The sequence below is a fragment of the Nycticebus coucang genome, chromosome 6 (assembly GCF_027406575.1).
Source record: "Nycticebus coucang isolate mNycCou1 chromosome 6, mNycCou1.pri, whole genome shotgun sequence".
Classification (NCBI taxonomy): Eukaryota; Metazoa; Chordata; class Mammalia; order Primates; family Lorisidae; genus Nycticebus; species Nycticebus coucang.
Genome location: NC_069785.1, coordinates 51,831,812 through 51,849,938, shown reverse-complemented (window position 1 = coordinate 51,849,938; position 18,127 = coordinate 51,831,812). Strand labels below are relative to the sequence as shown.

General features: G+C 38.7%; 1 protein-coding gene across 3 annotated transcripts in view; it reads left to right on the top strand.

Moving 5' to 3' along the window:
* Positions 1 to 18,127, top strand: part of ATP8B4 (ATPase phospholipid transporting 8B4 (putative)) — a 285,374-nt gene that overhangs the window by 229,520 nt on the left and 37,727 nt on the right. For all 3 annotated transcript variants that reach the window (XM_053596147.1, XM_053596146.1, XM_053596148.1), the window contains 3 exons: positions 2,239 to 2,386; positions 5,599 to 5,782; positions 6,325 to 6,548. In XM_053596147.1, coding sequence (XP_053452122.1) covers positions 2,239 to 2,386; positions 5,599 to 5,782; positions 6,325 to 6,548 — 556 coding nt within the window. The remainder of the gene's footprint in view (positions 1 to 2,238; positions 2,387 to 5,598; positions 5,783 to 6,324; positions 6,549 to 18,127) is intronic.

Below are 18,127 nucleotides of genomic sequence, written 5' to 3'. Positions count from 1 at the left end.
CACGGGCCTAACTGTGCTTTGCTGTGCTTGTGGTGGCATGGGGCTGTGAATGCCACAGTCGCCTCAACTAGTAATGCATTCCTGCATGCCAACATTGTAATAAACTGCCCTTCATTACGCAGCCCGGAAAAAAAACAGGCACTCTTTTGTTTAAGCATTTATTATTAATAGTCTGCGGTTAAGTGTTTTGTGTTATGCCGGCAAAAATGTATAGTTCCTAGTCATTGAAGGGAATTATGTGAAGCTTTTCCCCTCCCTAATAAATTGCTTTTGTGAGAAGCAGCTGGTGTTTGAAGAGCTATGTTCCAGGAAGAAAAAGAAATGACAGCTATGGAGCATGGGCAAAGTTCTGAAAATGTGAGAGCCCAGTCAGGCGGGAAGACGTTGGCTTGAGCAGAGAGAAGGCAGTGGGAATCTCAGTAGAGCCGGAAAAACTGCCCCTTTCTGCCTGGAAAAGGGTTCATGTGAGATGTTAGGAAGACAGTTTAGGGGGGAAAAAATCCTAAGTAAATAGAATTTCAGCCAATACTTTCATGAACTTCACCCTTCTTAGGAATGTTTTCATTCTCTGGGGGAAAAACAGAGATTGAGTCATTTATACAGCCAGTGAGAACTTTACTAAAAAGGAAACCTTGGGAGGTGTTTTCCCTGTGGTGCTTTCTCAAGACCCAATTTATGGGCTCTGCAACATTGTTAGAGAAACGCTCATTTTAAAGGAACTAGTCTCCCTTGCTTTCTTCATTGTAAGGGACTATAAATTTCATGACTGTGAGTAGGCGCCCTGACATGGTTATCTTATGCAAAAGCCTGATCCTCCCACTTCAAACAATGGTTTTTCATGTCTGTTTTGCCTCCCTGTCTCTATCATAACGCCCTCAATTTCACACATATCACTCTGACTTTATAAATCTTTTAGTTTGATTCTGCAAACTGTTGCTAAATGTATGATATCATCCTCGGAACCATGTGACCTCCGGGTTCCTAAATACAGGATGTGATTTTGGTGCTGGACAGCAGAAGGGGATGTTGAGCCAGAGCATAAGGTGTTTTTTTTCCTCTTGTTTTCTTTTTGTTTTTTAACTTAGTATGTAAACAATTAGTGTTATGTTTTTAAATAATTAGAAAGCTGAGGGCTGAAATGTTATTTTGGTACACTAGACATTCTCTTCTTTCAGAGGAGACTTAGGATAAAACCATTCTAATAAATGTTTTCTACATAGGAAGAGCCTTTAGGGGAACCATTTCATTTTGCCAGAAGCCAAAACATTCACTTTCTGGTCTATCACTCACTCCCCATTTTCTCCACTTGTAAATGCAAGTTGTTACCCAAGCTGGTAGCTCCCTGCTTGTGGTTGAAGCTTCTGTAGTCATGACAGCTTGCTCTATGTTACTTCAAAGGCTGTAAACCAAGTGTTCTTGGAGAGGAAATTTCCCTTCCTTTAAAGACATCATCTTTCCATTTCGAGAACAGTACAATGCCATTTCTGAGGGTGCTCTTCCTCCTGAATGGTGGAGATGCAGGGCACGTGCAGGGGTGTTTCACTGCTAATTAGATGTAGCATTTGGAGGGAGTTTCTCTTTGGACGGATGGACCCTCTACATTGTGTCTGTTTCTTTCCCAGATGATTTATTCTATTGTTGGAGTTGATGAGTATAACCTTTGCTTAAAATAGTCTATTGTAATGACTATGCCAATTCAGTAAATACTGTCATCTGTTTTTATTGTCAAATTTAAAATAAAATGTGTTTCTCAGAGGAGTGTTTTAAGCTGGGATCTGAAATTAATGAATTTATTTTATACATGGATGCTTTGGAATTCCTAGAAGATCTCATCAGTTGTCTTTAGTCTTTTGATTTTCCTTATTGAAAAACATTGCAGGCCAGATTGTGGTTCTTAAGTCCCAGAAGCTCAGACAACCTTATGTACCAAATCTACCGACTATCCCCTAGTTCTAATCCAGCTCACGATGGTGATTTAGCTTTTAGGTAATTTGAAACATTTAAAATGATTCTGTTTTCATCATGTTTACCCTCCTAACATCCTGGATTTTGGAAATTTGCTATGGTATTCCCATCACAAAGACTCATTCAGCTTGCTTACTGAAACTGAATCGTATGCCATATTCTGTCTGAATTGTGATGAAATGAATTTACCTCTAGGCCAGTCTCTTGTAGAGTTAATATATATGCTCTGTATAGTTTGTTATGATATTTGTCCCTCCTCCCACCTCTTTTAAGGAAAGCAAAGGAAAATTTGTTTGGACAAAAAAGAAGTTTTTTCAACGGCCATGTAGTTTGTGAAAAAAAGCAGCAGCTGGAGCTGGACTCTGTTGTAGAAGAAACAGTGACAGGAGATTATGCCTTAATCATAAATGGCCACAGTTTGGTGAGTTTGCTTAAGGCTTTTGTCCTTTCTTTTCCTTCACCCCAATAATCATCTCTTTTATGCTGCGATAACAAGACCTCCTTTTGGGTTTTCAAAAAAAAAAAAAAATTACACTAGCTGAAACAGGGCATATGCAACAATTTCCTGTTTGCAAAGGGCAAGGAAACTTTTAATATATATTTCATATATCATTGTTTGAACCACCACAGTGAAAGGGAGGCTCTGAAGAAATACTGAAATTCGCAGAATATCAATCTTGTCTAAATGACTGTGGGCCACTTAGCAGTATTGTTTAAGTGCTTTTCTAAGGGGGAGTGTCACAGCTTACTGTTACTTAATTAAAATAATGCAACTGGAATAATATATAGTAATTATTGCTCTTGCTAATGTTTGTGATCTGCAGAACACAACCTGACCTTCATATAATTACTATACCAAATGATTGCCATTAAGATACCTCTGGTGGTCTTTGAAAATAGCAGCATTTTACAGCAACGCCAAACAATTTACTTTGATTAGGAAATCTGGTTTTTGTCATAGTGGAATAAACTTGCGTTGTACTTTTAATGTAGTTTAGCTTCCAAATCCTGAACAAGTATCAAAATACTCTTCTGAGTTTCTAATTTAGAATACTAATTTCTAATTTAGAATACTAAACTAGAATTCTAATTTAAAGTTCTAATTGCACTACAGTGAAATTATTGTTTGTATTCACAAACAACTAATCTCACATCTTTCTCTGTCTTTGATAATTATTTTTCATTTTGGAGTTTGGAAAATAAATGTATCTTCTTGTAGACAGTTTCTTAAAGGGCAAAAGGATTTGGATATGAGGTATTGTGTTTTCCCCTTTGTGATCAGCTGTCTGTTAGCTCTTAGTGCTTAGAGTATCATCCAGCTGGATTCCAGACGTAATGATGTGTTGCCTTCTACACCATGGAAAGTTACAGAACTCAGTTACAGGCCAAGCTCAGTTGGAAGTTTGTCCACATGACACAAACTTCTCCCTTGCACAAATGAACGGCAACTGAAAATTATAAGCCCATTGTCTGGAACTTGGAGGTGGTGGCCTCCAAGCTGAATTGCCCAGGGTCCACCATATGGAAAGGGTCTCTAGTGAGTTGTACTTTGACTTTCTCTCAGGCTCAAAGAAAGAAGACAATGTGTGGTGAAGGTAGAGTGCTCAGGTGCTAATTTATACTATTTTCTGTCTCTAAATGTGTTAACAGAAGGAATAAGACAGATGCTCCTCAAAAACCCTTTCAGCTTCAAAGCCTTCACCTTCAAAACTCATGAAACTATGAAGTGTCATCTTTCATTTAAGGAGAACTGATCATGTTTTTGCTAATATGGTCAGAAGCTTTTTTTTTTTTTTAATCATAATTCTAATTTGCTTGAATCATGATGCTTTGCAGAATATCATTAGGCACTTTTTCCCTCAGAGTCTAAACGTCATTTTTTATTTGTTGATGATGATGATGAGAGAGAGAGAGAAAAAGAAAAAAAGAGGGATCATTTTATCAAGACAGCGAGTTACATGGCTGTTTCTCTTTCAGAAAAGGTGATAATATGTGAGAAAGCTAACTCACAATTTCCCCTAGAAATTATAGGCTTGGGCATGAGAATTTTTTACACATTACACAATACAATTATATTTTCATGTTCATTTACCCATCGGTCTATTCATATCATTAGCATTTATTATGTATTCTAGAGTTGGAGAGGAAGGATTTGAGTAGAACATGGTCCTTGTTTTAGGGATTGCTGTCTAGGGGGTGAGATGGTCACATGGTAGTGTGACAAATAATAGAAGAAGGATGAACACAATGCTTTGAGAGCACAGGGGAGATGTATTTATTTGCTTGTGGGAAAATCTAAGAAGACTTCTTGGAGGAGGTGATGCTTTCAAGTAGAGGTGACAGCAAGTACAAAGGCACAGAAGCAAGAAAGAACCTGTTAAATCATAGGGCAGAAGCAATTTGGCATGGTAGGAATTAAGTGTAGACTGAAAAGTGATGGGAGAAGACAAAACTCAAAAGGATTGTAGGGACTAGAGCGTTCTGGGCTATGAATGTGTTACAAAGGATTCACTCAGAGACACTGATGACTCAGAGTTTAAGGGAATTTCTGTTTTCTCTTAATGTGTTTATCAAAGAATGTACAGGGAAATGTTTTCTGGAAAAAATTTGCACAGTTAGTGAGAAGAGACTACACTTTCTTTTCCAGTATTTTCTTGGCATATCTAAAGACGCTTATGTATTTGGATAGCCGGAAGGGTAGAAATGGCTGGAGAACCCTGTCTGAGCACAGATTGCATTCCACTGTGTTGCACTGGCCTCTCTTGGTTTCAATCATTGTGTTCTTTTTTTATTTTTTATTTTTGCAGTTTTTGGCCAGGACCAGGTTTGAACCCACCACCTCTGGTATATGGGGCCAGTGCCCTATTCCTTGAGCCACAGGTGCTGCCCAATCACTGTGTTCTTTTTTTATTTTTATTTATTATTATTATTATTGTTATTTGTTATTTTTTTATTAAATCATAGCTGTGTACATTAGTATGATCATGGGGCACCATACACTTGGTTCATAGACCGTTTGACACATTTTCATCACACTAGTTAACATAGCTTTCCTGGCATTTTCTTAGTTATTTTCCTAAGACCTTTACATTCCACATTTACTATACCCTTGTAAGATGCACTGCAGGTGTAGTCCCATTAATCCCCCTTCCCCCGCTGTGTTCTTTAAGGGCTAATCTCCAGATCAGCTGCTTTTTGAATTGCCTACACAATCACAAAAAACTCACTAAATATACAAAACAACAATGCAAAGGAAACAAAAAGCCCCTCACTGAGAACAAACAAATCACCATTCTTTGTAGATCTTTCTCAACTTGGTGACACAGTCAATAGTTTCCATCTTTTGCTTTCACTAATTTTAGTGGTTTCTAGAACTTTTCTAGCATTTAACTCCACCTCTCCACTGTTAAGGGAGGCACACAAAGCGCAGTGTCTTTTATTTTAATTTTAATAGGGGCTCATACCCATTTCTTTAGTTTTTGTTGCCTATGTAAACCTGACTCAGCAATGACTGGATGTGAATTAAGTGGGTTAGAAAAGACATCTGTTGAGAAACAAGACATTTGCTTCCCGAATGATGACTCTCTTTTATTGTTTCCTACTCTTTTCTGGATTTTGTCTTTAATAATATAGGCCCATGCACTAGAAAGTGATGTCAAGAATGACCTCCTAGAACTTGCCTGCATGTGTAAGACTGTGGTTTGCTGCAGAGTCACCCCACTTCAGAAAGCCCAAGTAGTAGAACTGGTGAAGAAGCATAGAAATGCTGTCACTTTGGCCATTGGTGATGGAGCCAATGACATCAGCATGATTAAAAGTAAGAGGGCATTTTCTCCGTGGGGCATACTACACGCATGGAGTTCTTGCTTCCAGCATTTGGCCATGTGTATTCTCTAGATCACATTAAAATTTATTTTTGCCATGATTCTAAATGAATGATACTTTCTGGATCCAATGCTTCTACCCTTATTAGCATTTATAACACAACCTCTTTGTCTTTAAAAAAATCATTTGAGTATTTTGAGGTTAGAAAAGGACATTGGTCGCTTGGTACCATTTGGGGATGTAATAGCTACAGTGTAGAGGAAAGAACACCAGACCCCCATTTATAACATAGAACTTTAACCCCCAATTTACCACTTTTAAGTTATAAAACTTTGTGTAATTTATTGATCCTTTCTGAGCCTGAGTTTCTCTTTTGTAAAAGTAGGCTATATACCTATCATGAGTGTTTCATGAAACAATATGTGAAAAATTAGGATCGGAATGACTGTAAGTTTTTCATAAATGAAAACCATAAAAGAAGAATGACAGGTTCTCCAAAGAGCTGGAGTGAAAGTGTTCCTCTTTCCTTTGCAGGTGCTCATATTGGCGTTGGCATCAGCGGCCAGGAAGGTCTGCAAGCAGTCTTAGCCAGTGACTATTCATTTGCACAGTTTAGATATCTCCAAAGGCTTCTCCTTGTTCATGGAAGATGGTCCTATTTCCGAATGTGCAAATTCTTATGCTATTTCTTCTATAAGAATTTTGCATTTACACTTGTACATTTCTGGTTTGGTTTCTTCTGTGGTTTCTCAGCCCAGGTTGGTAAAAAGCATGTTTCCTTCTTTTATAAGATCTCTGAATCATAAATGTTTCTTGTTCATGGCTCTTTACTAATAAACAGAAAGCATTTTTATAGGTCTGGTATAAGTGACAGTATTACAATTATGTAATTGATAGTTGACTTGAGCTTTGAACCCAAGAAGAATGTATATTTAGCTAAATTTAATTTATTTATTTTCTTTTCTTACATAGTAACTGGCAAGTACTTCTTCCTATGTATTTTTTGGTTTTTATTCAGATGTTTTGGTGTGTTGACAGGTAAACTTGATGTAGAGTTTTAATTCAGAAGAGAAATCTGAGAAACACTGACAATAAATGTTGAGGTATCTTTATGGAGGAGATGGTCACTTACCCAACATGTAATGCATCTGGGCTAAGAGCAAACATATTTTAAATCAGGGAGAAATAATTGATATCCTGACATAAAAGCTTTTTGTCATCAATGACAACAGTTAAACATTGATCTATAGATAACGTGGAACAAGGAAGTATACTTAGGAAATTCATAAATTAGGGTTCTATTTCTAAATGTATTAATATCCATTTTATAGGACAGTTATTTAACTCCACATCTTGGATAGCAGAAAAGTTTTGACTTTAGGTATCAACTGTGAAGTGTAAAACCTAGAGCATTTGAACATACTTATGAACAAAATTCTTACTAAAACCTTCAATGTAGATATGATGTTGATATTTTGAGCAAGACAACAAAAGAGAAAGATTTTTCTTGAGAATGAAATGGTGACCATAACTTATAGATTTCTTTAATTGTTCTTGCCTCCTTTGGGTTTTAATCAATGACTTTGAGTTCAATGATATTCATAAGGCTAATTTTTTCAATCATTTTATGTCAAAAGGATTGAATATGAATTAAGTCTTAGCATTTTGTTTTCTCTGTAATGTACTAAGGAAGGGCATAGTGGCTCACACATGTGTTCTTGGTACTTTGGCCAAGGTGGGAGGAATGCTTGAGGCCAGGAGTTTGAGACTATCCTGAGCAACATAGCAAGACCCCAGCTCCACAAAAGAATTAAAAAAAAATTATCTAGGTGTAGTGTTATGTGCCTGCAGTCCCAGCTACTAGGGAGGCTGAGGCAGGAGGATCACTTGAGCCCAGGAGTTTGAGATTGCAGTGAGTTATCATGACACCACTGCACTCTAGCCCAGATAATAGAGTGAGACCCTGTCTGGGGGGAAAAAGTGGTGAGGGAGATTAGTGAATCCTTTTTGTAATGAAAAATGAGCTTTGAACATTTCCTTCTTTGAACATTTCCTCCTTTTTCTGGGAAGCTGATATTTCTTAAAGTGAGGCACACCTGTATCCATTCCAAATTTTCTCTTTTTTAGGATAACATGCCCAGAATTAAAAGCAGACTATGTCGATATTTTTGCCCTTACTGGTATGCGCATAACAGTTGAAGTAAAACAGAGTTTTGATTTTAGCTACTCAAAAATAGAAGTTTTCTTAGTGTTACTTCAAAGCAGGCATGGGGGTGAGGATAGTTATCTGCTCATCCTGTATTCCAGGATAGTATTTTGCATATTGATATTGTTATTGCTTTCTAGAGTTGTACTTTTAATGGATAAGCAAAAATAGAGGAATTAAAACATTTAGATAGATAAGGCCTCAGTACCACTCATGTATAATGTACGTTTTTATTTTTCCTTCAAAACTTTGGGCAAAAAGTGCACACTATACTTGGCAAAATATGATGATTTCACCTTTGTCCAACAAAGACAAGCGTGGGGATGTGACTTGTCCTTCCTGGGTTGGTGACTTATCTCTCCACGTGTAAGATCGAAGCAAGCCTATTTGCTAAGGGGTGTTTGTAAGAGATCTAATTTTCATATTCCGAAGGTTTAAAGCGGAATAGTTACAGAATTATGAAGGGAAAGCCTAACCTTTGTTTAAACCTCTTGAGACACAGCAGCATGGTTAATGATTTATATTTACAGACACATCAAGCTTAAGTGGGAAGGTTTACTGCCAAGTTGTCTTTGTCAAAACTGTGAAGTTGAAACTAGTGTTCAATGACTTCCTTTACATTTAGATTATTTTCTGCTTTGCTTTTGGAGTCTGATAAAATTGGTTAGAGTCAAATGTTAAGCAACTTTATTTTCAGTCCTTTCTCCAGTATTCACATTTTAAAAGAAAACAAGAGAGAACAATAATTGCTCCAAAGACATGATTATCTGATGGTTGAACCTGGCTGTAAGTCAACCCACCTGTCTATAATTAGGTTTCTCAAACTTAGCATGTTTCTTTTCTGTGTTCCTTTCTTTCTCTTCTTTTGTTTTTTACACTGAAAACTCCAGTTGAATGCACAATCTTAATTTTGAACCAATGACAGTCCTGAGTGACTATTTGTGTTCTTTCCTCCACTGGCGAATTGGGCTGGACCAGTGGTTCTCAAGCTTCAGTGTGTATGGGAATTACGTGAAGGGCTTCTTAAAGCACAGCTCACTGGGCCCCAGACTCAGATTCTGATTTAGTGGGTCTGAGTAGAACTTAGACATTTGCATTTTTAACAAGATCCCTGGAGTAGCTGACATTGCTGGTTGGGGACCATACTTTGAGAACCACTGGGCTGGAAAGCCTGGGAGAATAATCCCAAATTCTGCTTCTTTGAACCCAGAGCACAGAGTGAAATCCAAGCTTCTGACTTTTTGTTTTAACACTGGGCCCTATTCATCTTTATCCAGGTGGAAGGGGTCAGTTAAGCAAACAGCTGATCCACTTAAATTGAATTTTTCCAGAGGGTTTAAAATCCCTTCAGCCCTTCTGCCAAGCCACCGTCCCTGAGGGGAAGTATACCCGCACTAAGACAGGGCCAGGAAAAAAAGGGATGTCTGTTTCAGGGTAGAGGATCACTTTCACTCGGTCTATTAGGTCTATTATGATCTTACGTAGCTTATCAATTAACTCCCGGAGCAGCGGTTCTTAACCTGTGGGTGGCGACCCGCAGGAACTGTATTAAAGGGCCGCGGCATTAGGAAGGCTGAGAACCACTGTCCTGGAGGAAAAGAAGCTCATCTAAACTATCTGCATATCTATAATAAAATCTTGAATGGCACCAGGCATATGGAACGTACTCCAGTCATTTCATATTGTTGGGTGTTTCTAGAGCCCTTTCTCCTGTCTGAGGCAAGTGCCACAGGAAGAACCATTCCTACCTTCCTATAGTCAGCCACTTCACACAATTGCCACTTACTCTACCTGCCCCAAGGACCATTCCTGTAAGGCTGCAGATCGGCCTGTGAAAATGTGTGCATCCTGGCTGATACTGTGGCACAAGGGCTCAGAGTCTAAAAATCTAAATGTAGTTGTGGCACTGATTCCAGAATGCAGAGTGATGTTTTTTCAGATGAATTAATATTAATATGACATGATAATTAACTGGGCCACAAGGGATACATTTCTTAATTATTTATATATCACTTCATTCTAGAAAATACAAAAAGTAGATTTCCCAGGTTTTTGCTTGCCTCTTGGCTGATTTAAACAGAGAAGGACGTGTCCCTTTTAGACAGAGGAACAAACCCCACCTAAAACCAGTGGGCTTCTGAGGGGGAGTCTTGGATTGATATCTATTTTGCCCCAATTTGTATGATGATCTGATCAAATTGAGACCCAAGCTTATACTGGAAAGGGTTCTTTGGTGTCACTATTTAAGGTTTTATTTTTTATTTTTATTTTTTGTAGAGACAGAGTCTCACTGTACCGCCCTCAGTAGAGTGCCGTGGCGTCACACGGCTCACAGCAACCTCTATTCTTGGGCTTACGCGATTCTCTTGCCTCAGCCTCCTGAGCAGCTGGGACTACAGGCGCCCACCACAACGCCCGGCTATTTTTTTATTGCAGTTTGGCCGGGGCTGGGTTTGAACCCACCACCCTTGGCATATGGGGCCGGCACCCTACTCACTGAGCCACAGGTGAATTCATTTAATAAATATTCACTAAGTCCTTGGCACATGTCAGGCTGTGATGCCTGCTGGAACTTACATCCTGGGTTTGGGAAGGAGTCTCTGAAAGGTATGCTCATGGTGGGAATGGCAAAGTGCGATCTCACAATACGATCTTAGCTCTTCGTGTTGTGGAGGAGTTAAGATTCTACTTCCAGACTTTTCAGAGAAGTAGGTAGGTTTGTCAAGAGAGTGGCCAGTAGTAAGCGATTATCATCTGTTGGAGAGGAGAGGACAGTTAGCCGGAGACAGTCCCCATATAATGGCATCAATACTGTGGTGTCAGCTTCTTTATAGACTCATGATATTGTTGACACCAAAAAGTAGGGATTAAAAACAAATCGTAACTATAGCTAACACTTAAATACCACTTTCTATGTTTCAGGCATTCTCTAAATGCTTTACCTGTATTAGCTCAATACTTAACATTAATCATATGAAATAGATTTTATAAGAATGGTCTATCTCAGCTTTTTGAAAAAATGATTTAAAAATTTTTAGTTGTGCTAAAAACCACACAATATACAATTTAGCAATTCAACTATTTTTAAGTACACACTTCAGTAGTGTTAAGTGTATTCACATTGCTGTGCAGTAGATGTCCAGAAATTTTTCATTCTTCAAAACCAACTCCTCACTTCCCCCTCCCTTTAGTTCCTGCCCATCACCTCCTTACTTTTTCTTTCTATGCGTTTCGCTACTTTAGATACCTCATATAAATGAAATTATGCGTAGTATTTGTCTTTCTGTGATTGGCTTATTTCACTTAGCATAATGTCCTCAAGGTTCCTCTGCCTTGTATCATGTGACACAATTTCCTTTCTTTTTAAGGCTGAATAACATTCCATGGTATGTATATACAACATTTTGTTTATCCATTCAACCATTAGTGAAAATTTATGTTGTTCTCATCTCTTGGTCTACATCAGCTTTTTGCTTGATATTTTCCAAACAATATTTGGGAATTCTACTCTTTAAAATATTATATTTTCTCCCAACCTTGCCTCCCTATTTTCTCTCCCCAGTCTTGAAAATTCACTGTTCATGTTAATCTCTTAAAAGCTCTGACAAATCCAAATGTAAAGAAATTCTACAGTATTTAACTGAATTCCAAGATGCATACATATTTTTTCACATTTGACATCTCTGAAATTGAGATTTGTGTTCACAAAAGTATATTATTTTCTCATTATCCTCAGAGTTTTTGCCAGATTATAGAAATATTTATATGTGACTATATTTCAACTTTTATACCACTGAGATCGATCTTTTTATCTTTCTTATTAAAAAAGCACAACTCACCACATTTTGAGAAACCTCTTTTGATTTATACTCTTCAAAGATGTTATTTTCCTTAATGACATTCTGAAATACAGCTTTATTATAAATTACTCAATTGTTTTGATTTTATGGATTTCCATGATGTTATCCATTTAAAATTTATTTTTAAAATTTTTAAAATTTCAGAATATAGGGGTACAAATGTTTTGCATACATACTTTGGTTTTGTATAGATGGAGTCAAAGTTGTAAGTGTGGTGTTCAACAGTTCACACTGTAGCAAACGTGTGAATTTACCCATCCCTTCCCGCAGCTTGATTTTCACTGAGATTTACTTCCATTTGTGCACTTAAGTGCTAATCAATTAGTTCCAATTTGGTATTGAGCCCATGTGTTTGTTTGTCCATTCTTGTGATGCTTCACTTAGAAGAATGGTTTCCAGTTCCATCCAGGCTGTCACAAAAGATACTAGATCACCATTTTTCTTTATGGGTGAGTGATACTCCATAGTCTGCATATAATATATTTTATCATTCCATTGAGGTATTGATGGGCACTTGGATTGCTTCCATGTATTTGTAGTTGTAAATTGTGCTGCTGTAAACATTTGTGGGCAGGTACCATTGTTATGAAATGACGTGTTTTCCTTTGGATATATACCCAGTAGTGGGATTGCTGGGTATGGCAGTGGTAGGTCTACTTGCAGTTCTTTGTGGTCCGTACAGTTTTCCATAGAGGTTATACTAAGAGTTCCTTTCTCTCTGCAGCCAGGACAGCATCTGTTGTTTTGGGACTTTTTTTTTTTTTTTTTTTAAATCATAGCTGTGTACATTAATGCGATCATGGGGCACCATACACTGGTTTTATAGACTGTTTGACACATTTTCATCACACTGGTTAACATAGCCTTCCTGGCATTTTCTTAGTTATTGTGTTAAGACATTTACATTCTACATTTACTAAGTTTCACATATACCCTTGTAAGATGCACCGCAGGTGTAATCCCACCAATCACCCGCCATGTTTTGGGACTTTTTAATATGAGCTATTCTTACTGGAGTTAGGTTATATCTCATTGTGGTTTTGATTTGCATTTCTCTAATGATTAGAGACATGGAACATTTTTTCATGAGTTTACTGGCTATTAGTATATTTTCATTTTTAATTTAATAATTCCTTCCTTCCCCATCTGTGAGTCACATGACGTCATCAAATTGCTATTAGGAATATTTGCTTGCCATCTTGGGAATAGAAGACAAAATAATGAACAGGACAAGTCCCTACTCACCTACAACTAGTTTTCATGTTGGAAAATAAAAAATGTATAAATATGTCTAACAGAAGTACTGTAATTAAAGTTATTGCAAGAGCATGGGGAAAGGAGACATGTGTGAGGATCTGGGGTGACTTTGGGGCCTCAGTTAGTCTGCAACCGAGTAAAGTAATATTTTCAGAATTAAGTGTATGTCTGAAAGCCTGAAAGTACAGCTCCCGCATGTGATTTAGGTTTGGTTTTTGTATAGGTTTGAGACCATGGAGTAAACGAAGGAAATCTCTCTCCTTATACACTTTCCAGCTGACTTGCAGTTAGGTGTAATCCCCTTCTTATTCCTAAAATTCTGTTTAACATCAACTCATTCAGAAATACCTTTTAAAAGCTAAATGGCATTGTATTGTGCACAGCAAGAGGCGTTTTCCAGAACAGGTGTCTTATGACTATAAAGATGGAAACTTGTGTTTCTTGGCCATGCCCCCCATGTGAGTGGCCTGGTGTGTTAGTGGTGCTAAAAACTGGCTATGAGGGTGATTCAGATGTGGAATTGGGACTTTATTTTCCATCCTCTGTTTTTCACTGGACAGGCCTGATTAGCAACAGGTTCAAACTGAAAAAATGTTTTGGCTTTTGTCTTAGCCCTGTTTTTCTAAGGAAAATATGCCGGAAATGAGGCAAGTGAGAAGAAAACAACATATTTGGGAGAGCACTAGTCTACAAAGAATGAGAGTTTTTGAATGGGGGACATTTTCACAGTCATGCTCCCACCCACTAAGATCATTTGAGTGGCTCTGGCCTCCAAAGCCAGGTGCGTGTTGGGTGATGAGGCTTTCTTAGCCCCTAAAACAATTATTAGATAACTGTTTACTTCTAGTCTTTTAGAAAGTCAGCCATCTGAGGTTTTCCTACCTCCTGCCATTGTTCTTCTAAATTGTTTCAATGGAGTCAAAAGCTCCATGGTGAAATGAAGCCAGTAAAAAAACTTCCTGGCAGATTCAGTAATGGCAGGCATCCTTTTAGAGGTTGTTCCAGGCATCCTTTTAGAGGTTGTTCCCAGGTAGACCTAATCTTCAGTCCTTTTCTCTGTCCAGTCTTGGCATAAGTGAGATTCACACATGACATTGTCCAGGAAGGACCTATGTCTTTAATTGCACATTCATTTAACAACAATAAACTGAATGCCAGGAGGGCCAGGTGCTTTGATGGCCTCCAGGGACACCAGAGTGATTTGGAGGAATGTAGCTCCTGCCCTCAGGGAGCTTACGGTGTGGGAACGGTTTTATTTTCATAAATGTGAAACTAATGTTAAATATTCTGTTGTTTCTCTATCACGAGTGTTTTTGAAGTAAATTTGTCCTGGATGAGCCATGTCTTGGGGCCAACCTTGTCAAATCCCAGCATGACTCATAAGCACCTAAATGTTCTTCCCTGCACCTCTCAACAGATTGCTTTGAAATAATCCATTCTGCAGCTGAAAACAACTGACCAAATGTAAACAGATTGTGTTTTCTTCAGACACAATGTTGACTTTCAAAAACACCAGTTTAATTACTTAGTGAAATGACATGTCCTATTTCTGTGCTATATTGGCCTGTCTTTTGACCTGGTGAATTTTTTCCAGGCTGTTCTTCTCTGAAGATAGCTCCTGTAGATTCCATCCTGGTAGGTGGGCTGGGGCAGATGTGCAGGCTCATCCAGCTGTGGTATGCGAGGCTCCAAGAGTACCTCCTGGGGCTCATTCATGGCCTGGGGATGGTGGCAAACAGGGCCCCTCAGATGAGTGGTGATATGGGGCAAGCTGGGATGTGCTTGGTTTATGGACTTCTAACTTCAGCACCTCGCCTGTGTTGTGATTGGTCTGGAACACATGGGTGGAAATCTGCCTGGGAGGGGACCAGACTCCCTTTTGCTTACTTTGCTAGGTAGACTTTCCTGGTAGAAACAATGAGGGCAAGGAACAAAAAGTGCATATCTTGTCAAAACCTAGAATCTTCGCTCTGGCAGGGGAATTAGAGACAGTGTGCCCAATCTCTTCTACAGGGGAGAAGCCTGAATGCCTCAAGGGCTGAGCATCAGTGGTGGGCAAGGTTGGGACTGGAACCCCAAAGTCTGCCAACTCCACTTCTGTGCTCAGTTTATCATAAACTTGGAATAGCCAATGGCTGGGTCCTTATATTTCATTTTATTTATTCATTTATTTTTGAGACAGAGTGTTACTCTGTCACCCTGGGTAGTGTGCCGTGGTATCATCATAGCTCACAGACACCTCAAACTCTTGCGTTCAAGCAATCCTCCTTCTTCAACTCCTGAGTAGCTGAGATTATAGGCACCTGCTACAATGCCTGGCTAATTTTTTCTATTTTTAGCAGAGATGGCTGTCATTGCTCTTGCTCAGGCTGATCTCGAACTCAGTCCACCCACTTCAGCCTCCCAGAGTGCTAGGACTACAAGTGTGAGCCACCATGTCCTTCCATCTTTTAAACTGTCTTCCCTCAACCCAGAATTGGCAAATGTTTGCTTCATTTGGAATCTAAAGGAAAAACATCCAGGAACAACAGTCTGATATAACTATGTGGAGGAAATGAACTTCTCACTGAGATATAGCTAATGTCCTGGGAGAGTCTCTCACAGCTTAGACCCTTCCTTAGGAAAGCTCTGCCTCTAGGCAAACTGTTTTTTAAAATCATATGGAATCTTGAGGCTACCTTTTGCTGTGGCAAACTCTTCAACTAAACTTCCAGAGAGAGAAATTAAATACAGAATGTTCATAAAGTTCATGTGCAATTTACTATGTTAAACTATTTTATGTCCACCTTGTATAATCTATCTTAATGAGATTTCCAACCAAAGTTCTAGACCAGAGGGGTTTGGATAAAGGAGACTACATCTCTAAGCTGAATTATGGGTCCTTCTTAATGACATGTCATTTTCCAGTCTATTACAGAAACTTACAGGATTTTTAATGAAGTCCACCATGGATTTGTGTTCATTATTTATACCTGTAGCTTATTTAAAAAGCATCCTATCCCCTCAGGATTTTTCATAAAAATGAGCTGTCCCCCACCAGAGATAGAGCCAAAAATAAAAAATTGGTTGAGGTCCTATTTAGAAAACTCATGCTTAAAACTATGCAACTACTGGCACTGTGTACTTGTGAGATGATATTATCTGATGACAATTTATCATTGTCAGTGAGATACAGAACTGTGTATGTTGTGTGTTTTTTTTTTCTTCATTTCTGCTATGATATGGAAGCAATTATTTTGTCAAGGCTTGAAAAACGTTAGTTCTGTCGAACAATATAAGAAAACTCACAATGAAAAGTTTGGAAAGTCATGTGAAGGAGTGCGACTAATCTCTGGGCTTTGATGACTTCATGGATCTGGTTACCTGTAAGCCCATCTCCACCCAGCAGAGCAGCTCCTCTCCCCCTTGCCTCCAGATGTGCTCTGTGGCAAGCCTGGAGTGGGTGGGGTGGGTGCTGAGGCTCCGGTCATTCTTCCTGGATGCTGCTAGTGGTTTCTGCTAATTACGCAAATCAATAACAGATGTGCTGAGGCTGAGCACCTCGTATTTATTCTGCAATGTGTTTTCTTTAAATGACAAATGTTTTTTAAGGCCAATAAAAAGGTCATTATATAGTTTTCCTCTGTGACCAGCAGCAAAAGGGGGATACACCAAAGAGGTACTAAGCTCATCTCGTTATTTGACCAAGGTGGTAGGGTCTAGGCTAATGGTCTCAGAGCAGAAAGCCCTTTGTAATTGTTTACGAATCTTCCTAAGGTTTATTTAAATATGTTATTCTATAAATTACAGATTTTGGGCTTCCCAAGCTGTTTTCAGATTGTAACTTGTAGCCGGAGTATTTTTACTCTGGCATGGCTGATAAGGCTGATAAATTCCTCCCACAAAGAAGGGAGCAAAGAGAAGCTTTCCTGAAACAGGAAAACAGTGAAGTTGGAAAAATGAACATTCCTGCCCCATTGTTTTCCTAGTAGTGAAAAGACAAGTACAGCGTTCTATGGGCATCTTGTAGGAGCATAGTTATTCTCTCTGATCCAGGATCTTGGAGATGGGGACAGAATTTTGGAAGTAGAAGTGGTATGGTTGCCCAAGGAGTAGGGGGCCCTAGGACAAATATTTTTTTGTGGCGCCCTTGTTTACATAAACAATTGGAGTCATCCAAAAATCAGAACGTCAGCCCAGAGACTTTGAAAGAATCACCCCCTCGCCCCTCTCCTCAGGCATCTGGTCAGCCATGTGTATGTGAGGAAGTGGGGGTTCGGGGAGAGGGGATAGAGAGCCTGAGTGTGCCTGGAAAGGAGAGACATGGACAGGGTCACGTGGGTCCTGATCCTGGCTCATGTGCCCTGCAGCCTGTTCCAGTTATCAGAGAGGGGGGCCTTATACATTTTCTAGGGGAAATCTAAGGACCATAAGGAAAAGTGGGGCATGGATAACACTTTGAGCAGATAATATTACCCTTTACCTGTTATAGAAGAAATACTGCTTGTAGCTTTAATTTCTGTGGAAGACTCTGTAGTCTAAACTATGCTAAGCCAATGCCCACAACTGGGAAAGGAGGTTTCTAAGGTGAAGGATTCAGGTTAACACATTTTGGTAAAGCCTGAGATAAGAAAAGAATCAGAGTGAATGTTGATTTATATAATTAAGTATTCATGAAGAACATGCTTAATAATATCAAGATATTCATTTTTCTTTAAATCTCGTTCTAATTTTCTATTGTTCTCATGAATACAGTAGTTTATTGTACATGTAGCAATAGATACCTATAGTTAGTTCTTTCAATAAAACATGATTAGTGGGAAATGTACCTTTTATTTACCCGTTAAATACATTGCTTGAAGCTTGGATCCTTATATTCTCCTCCCTCCCTCCTTTCTTCCTACTATAATATGGTGCTCACTTACTGAGACATGGTACTGGTATCTGCCTTATCTCATTGACTACTCACAGCCTCCCTATAATCTGCATTTTATAGTCAAGAAAACCAAGACCCAGAGAGCTTGAATAGCTCATT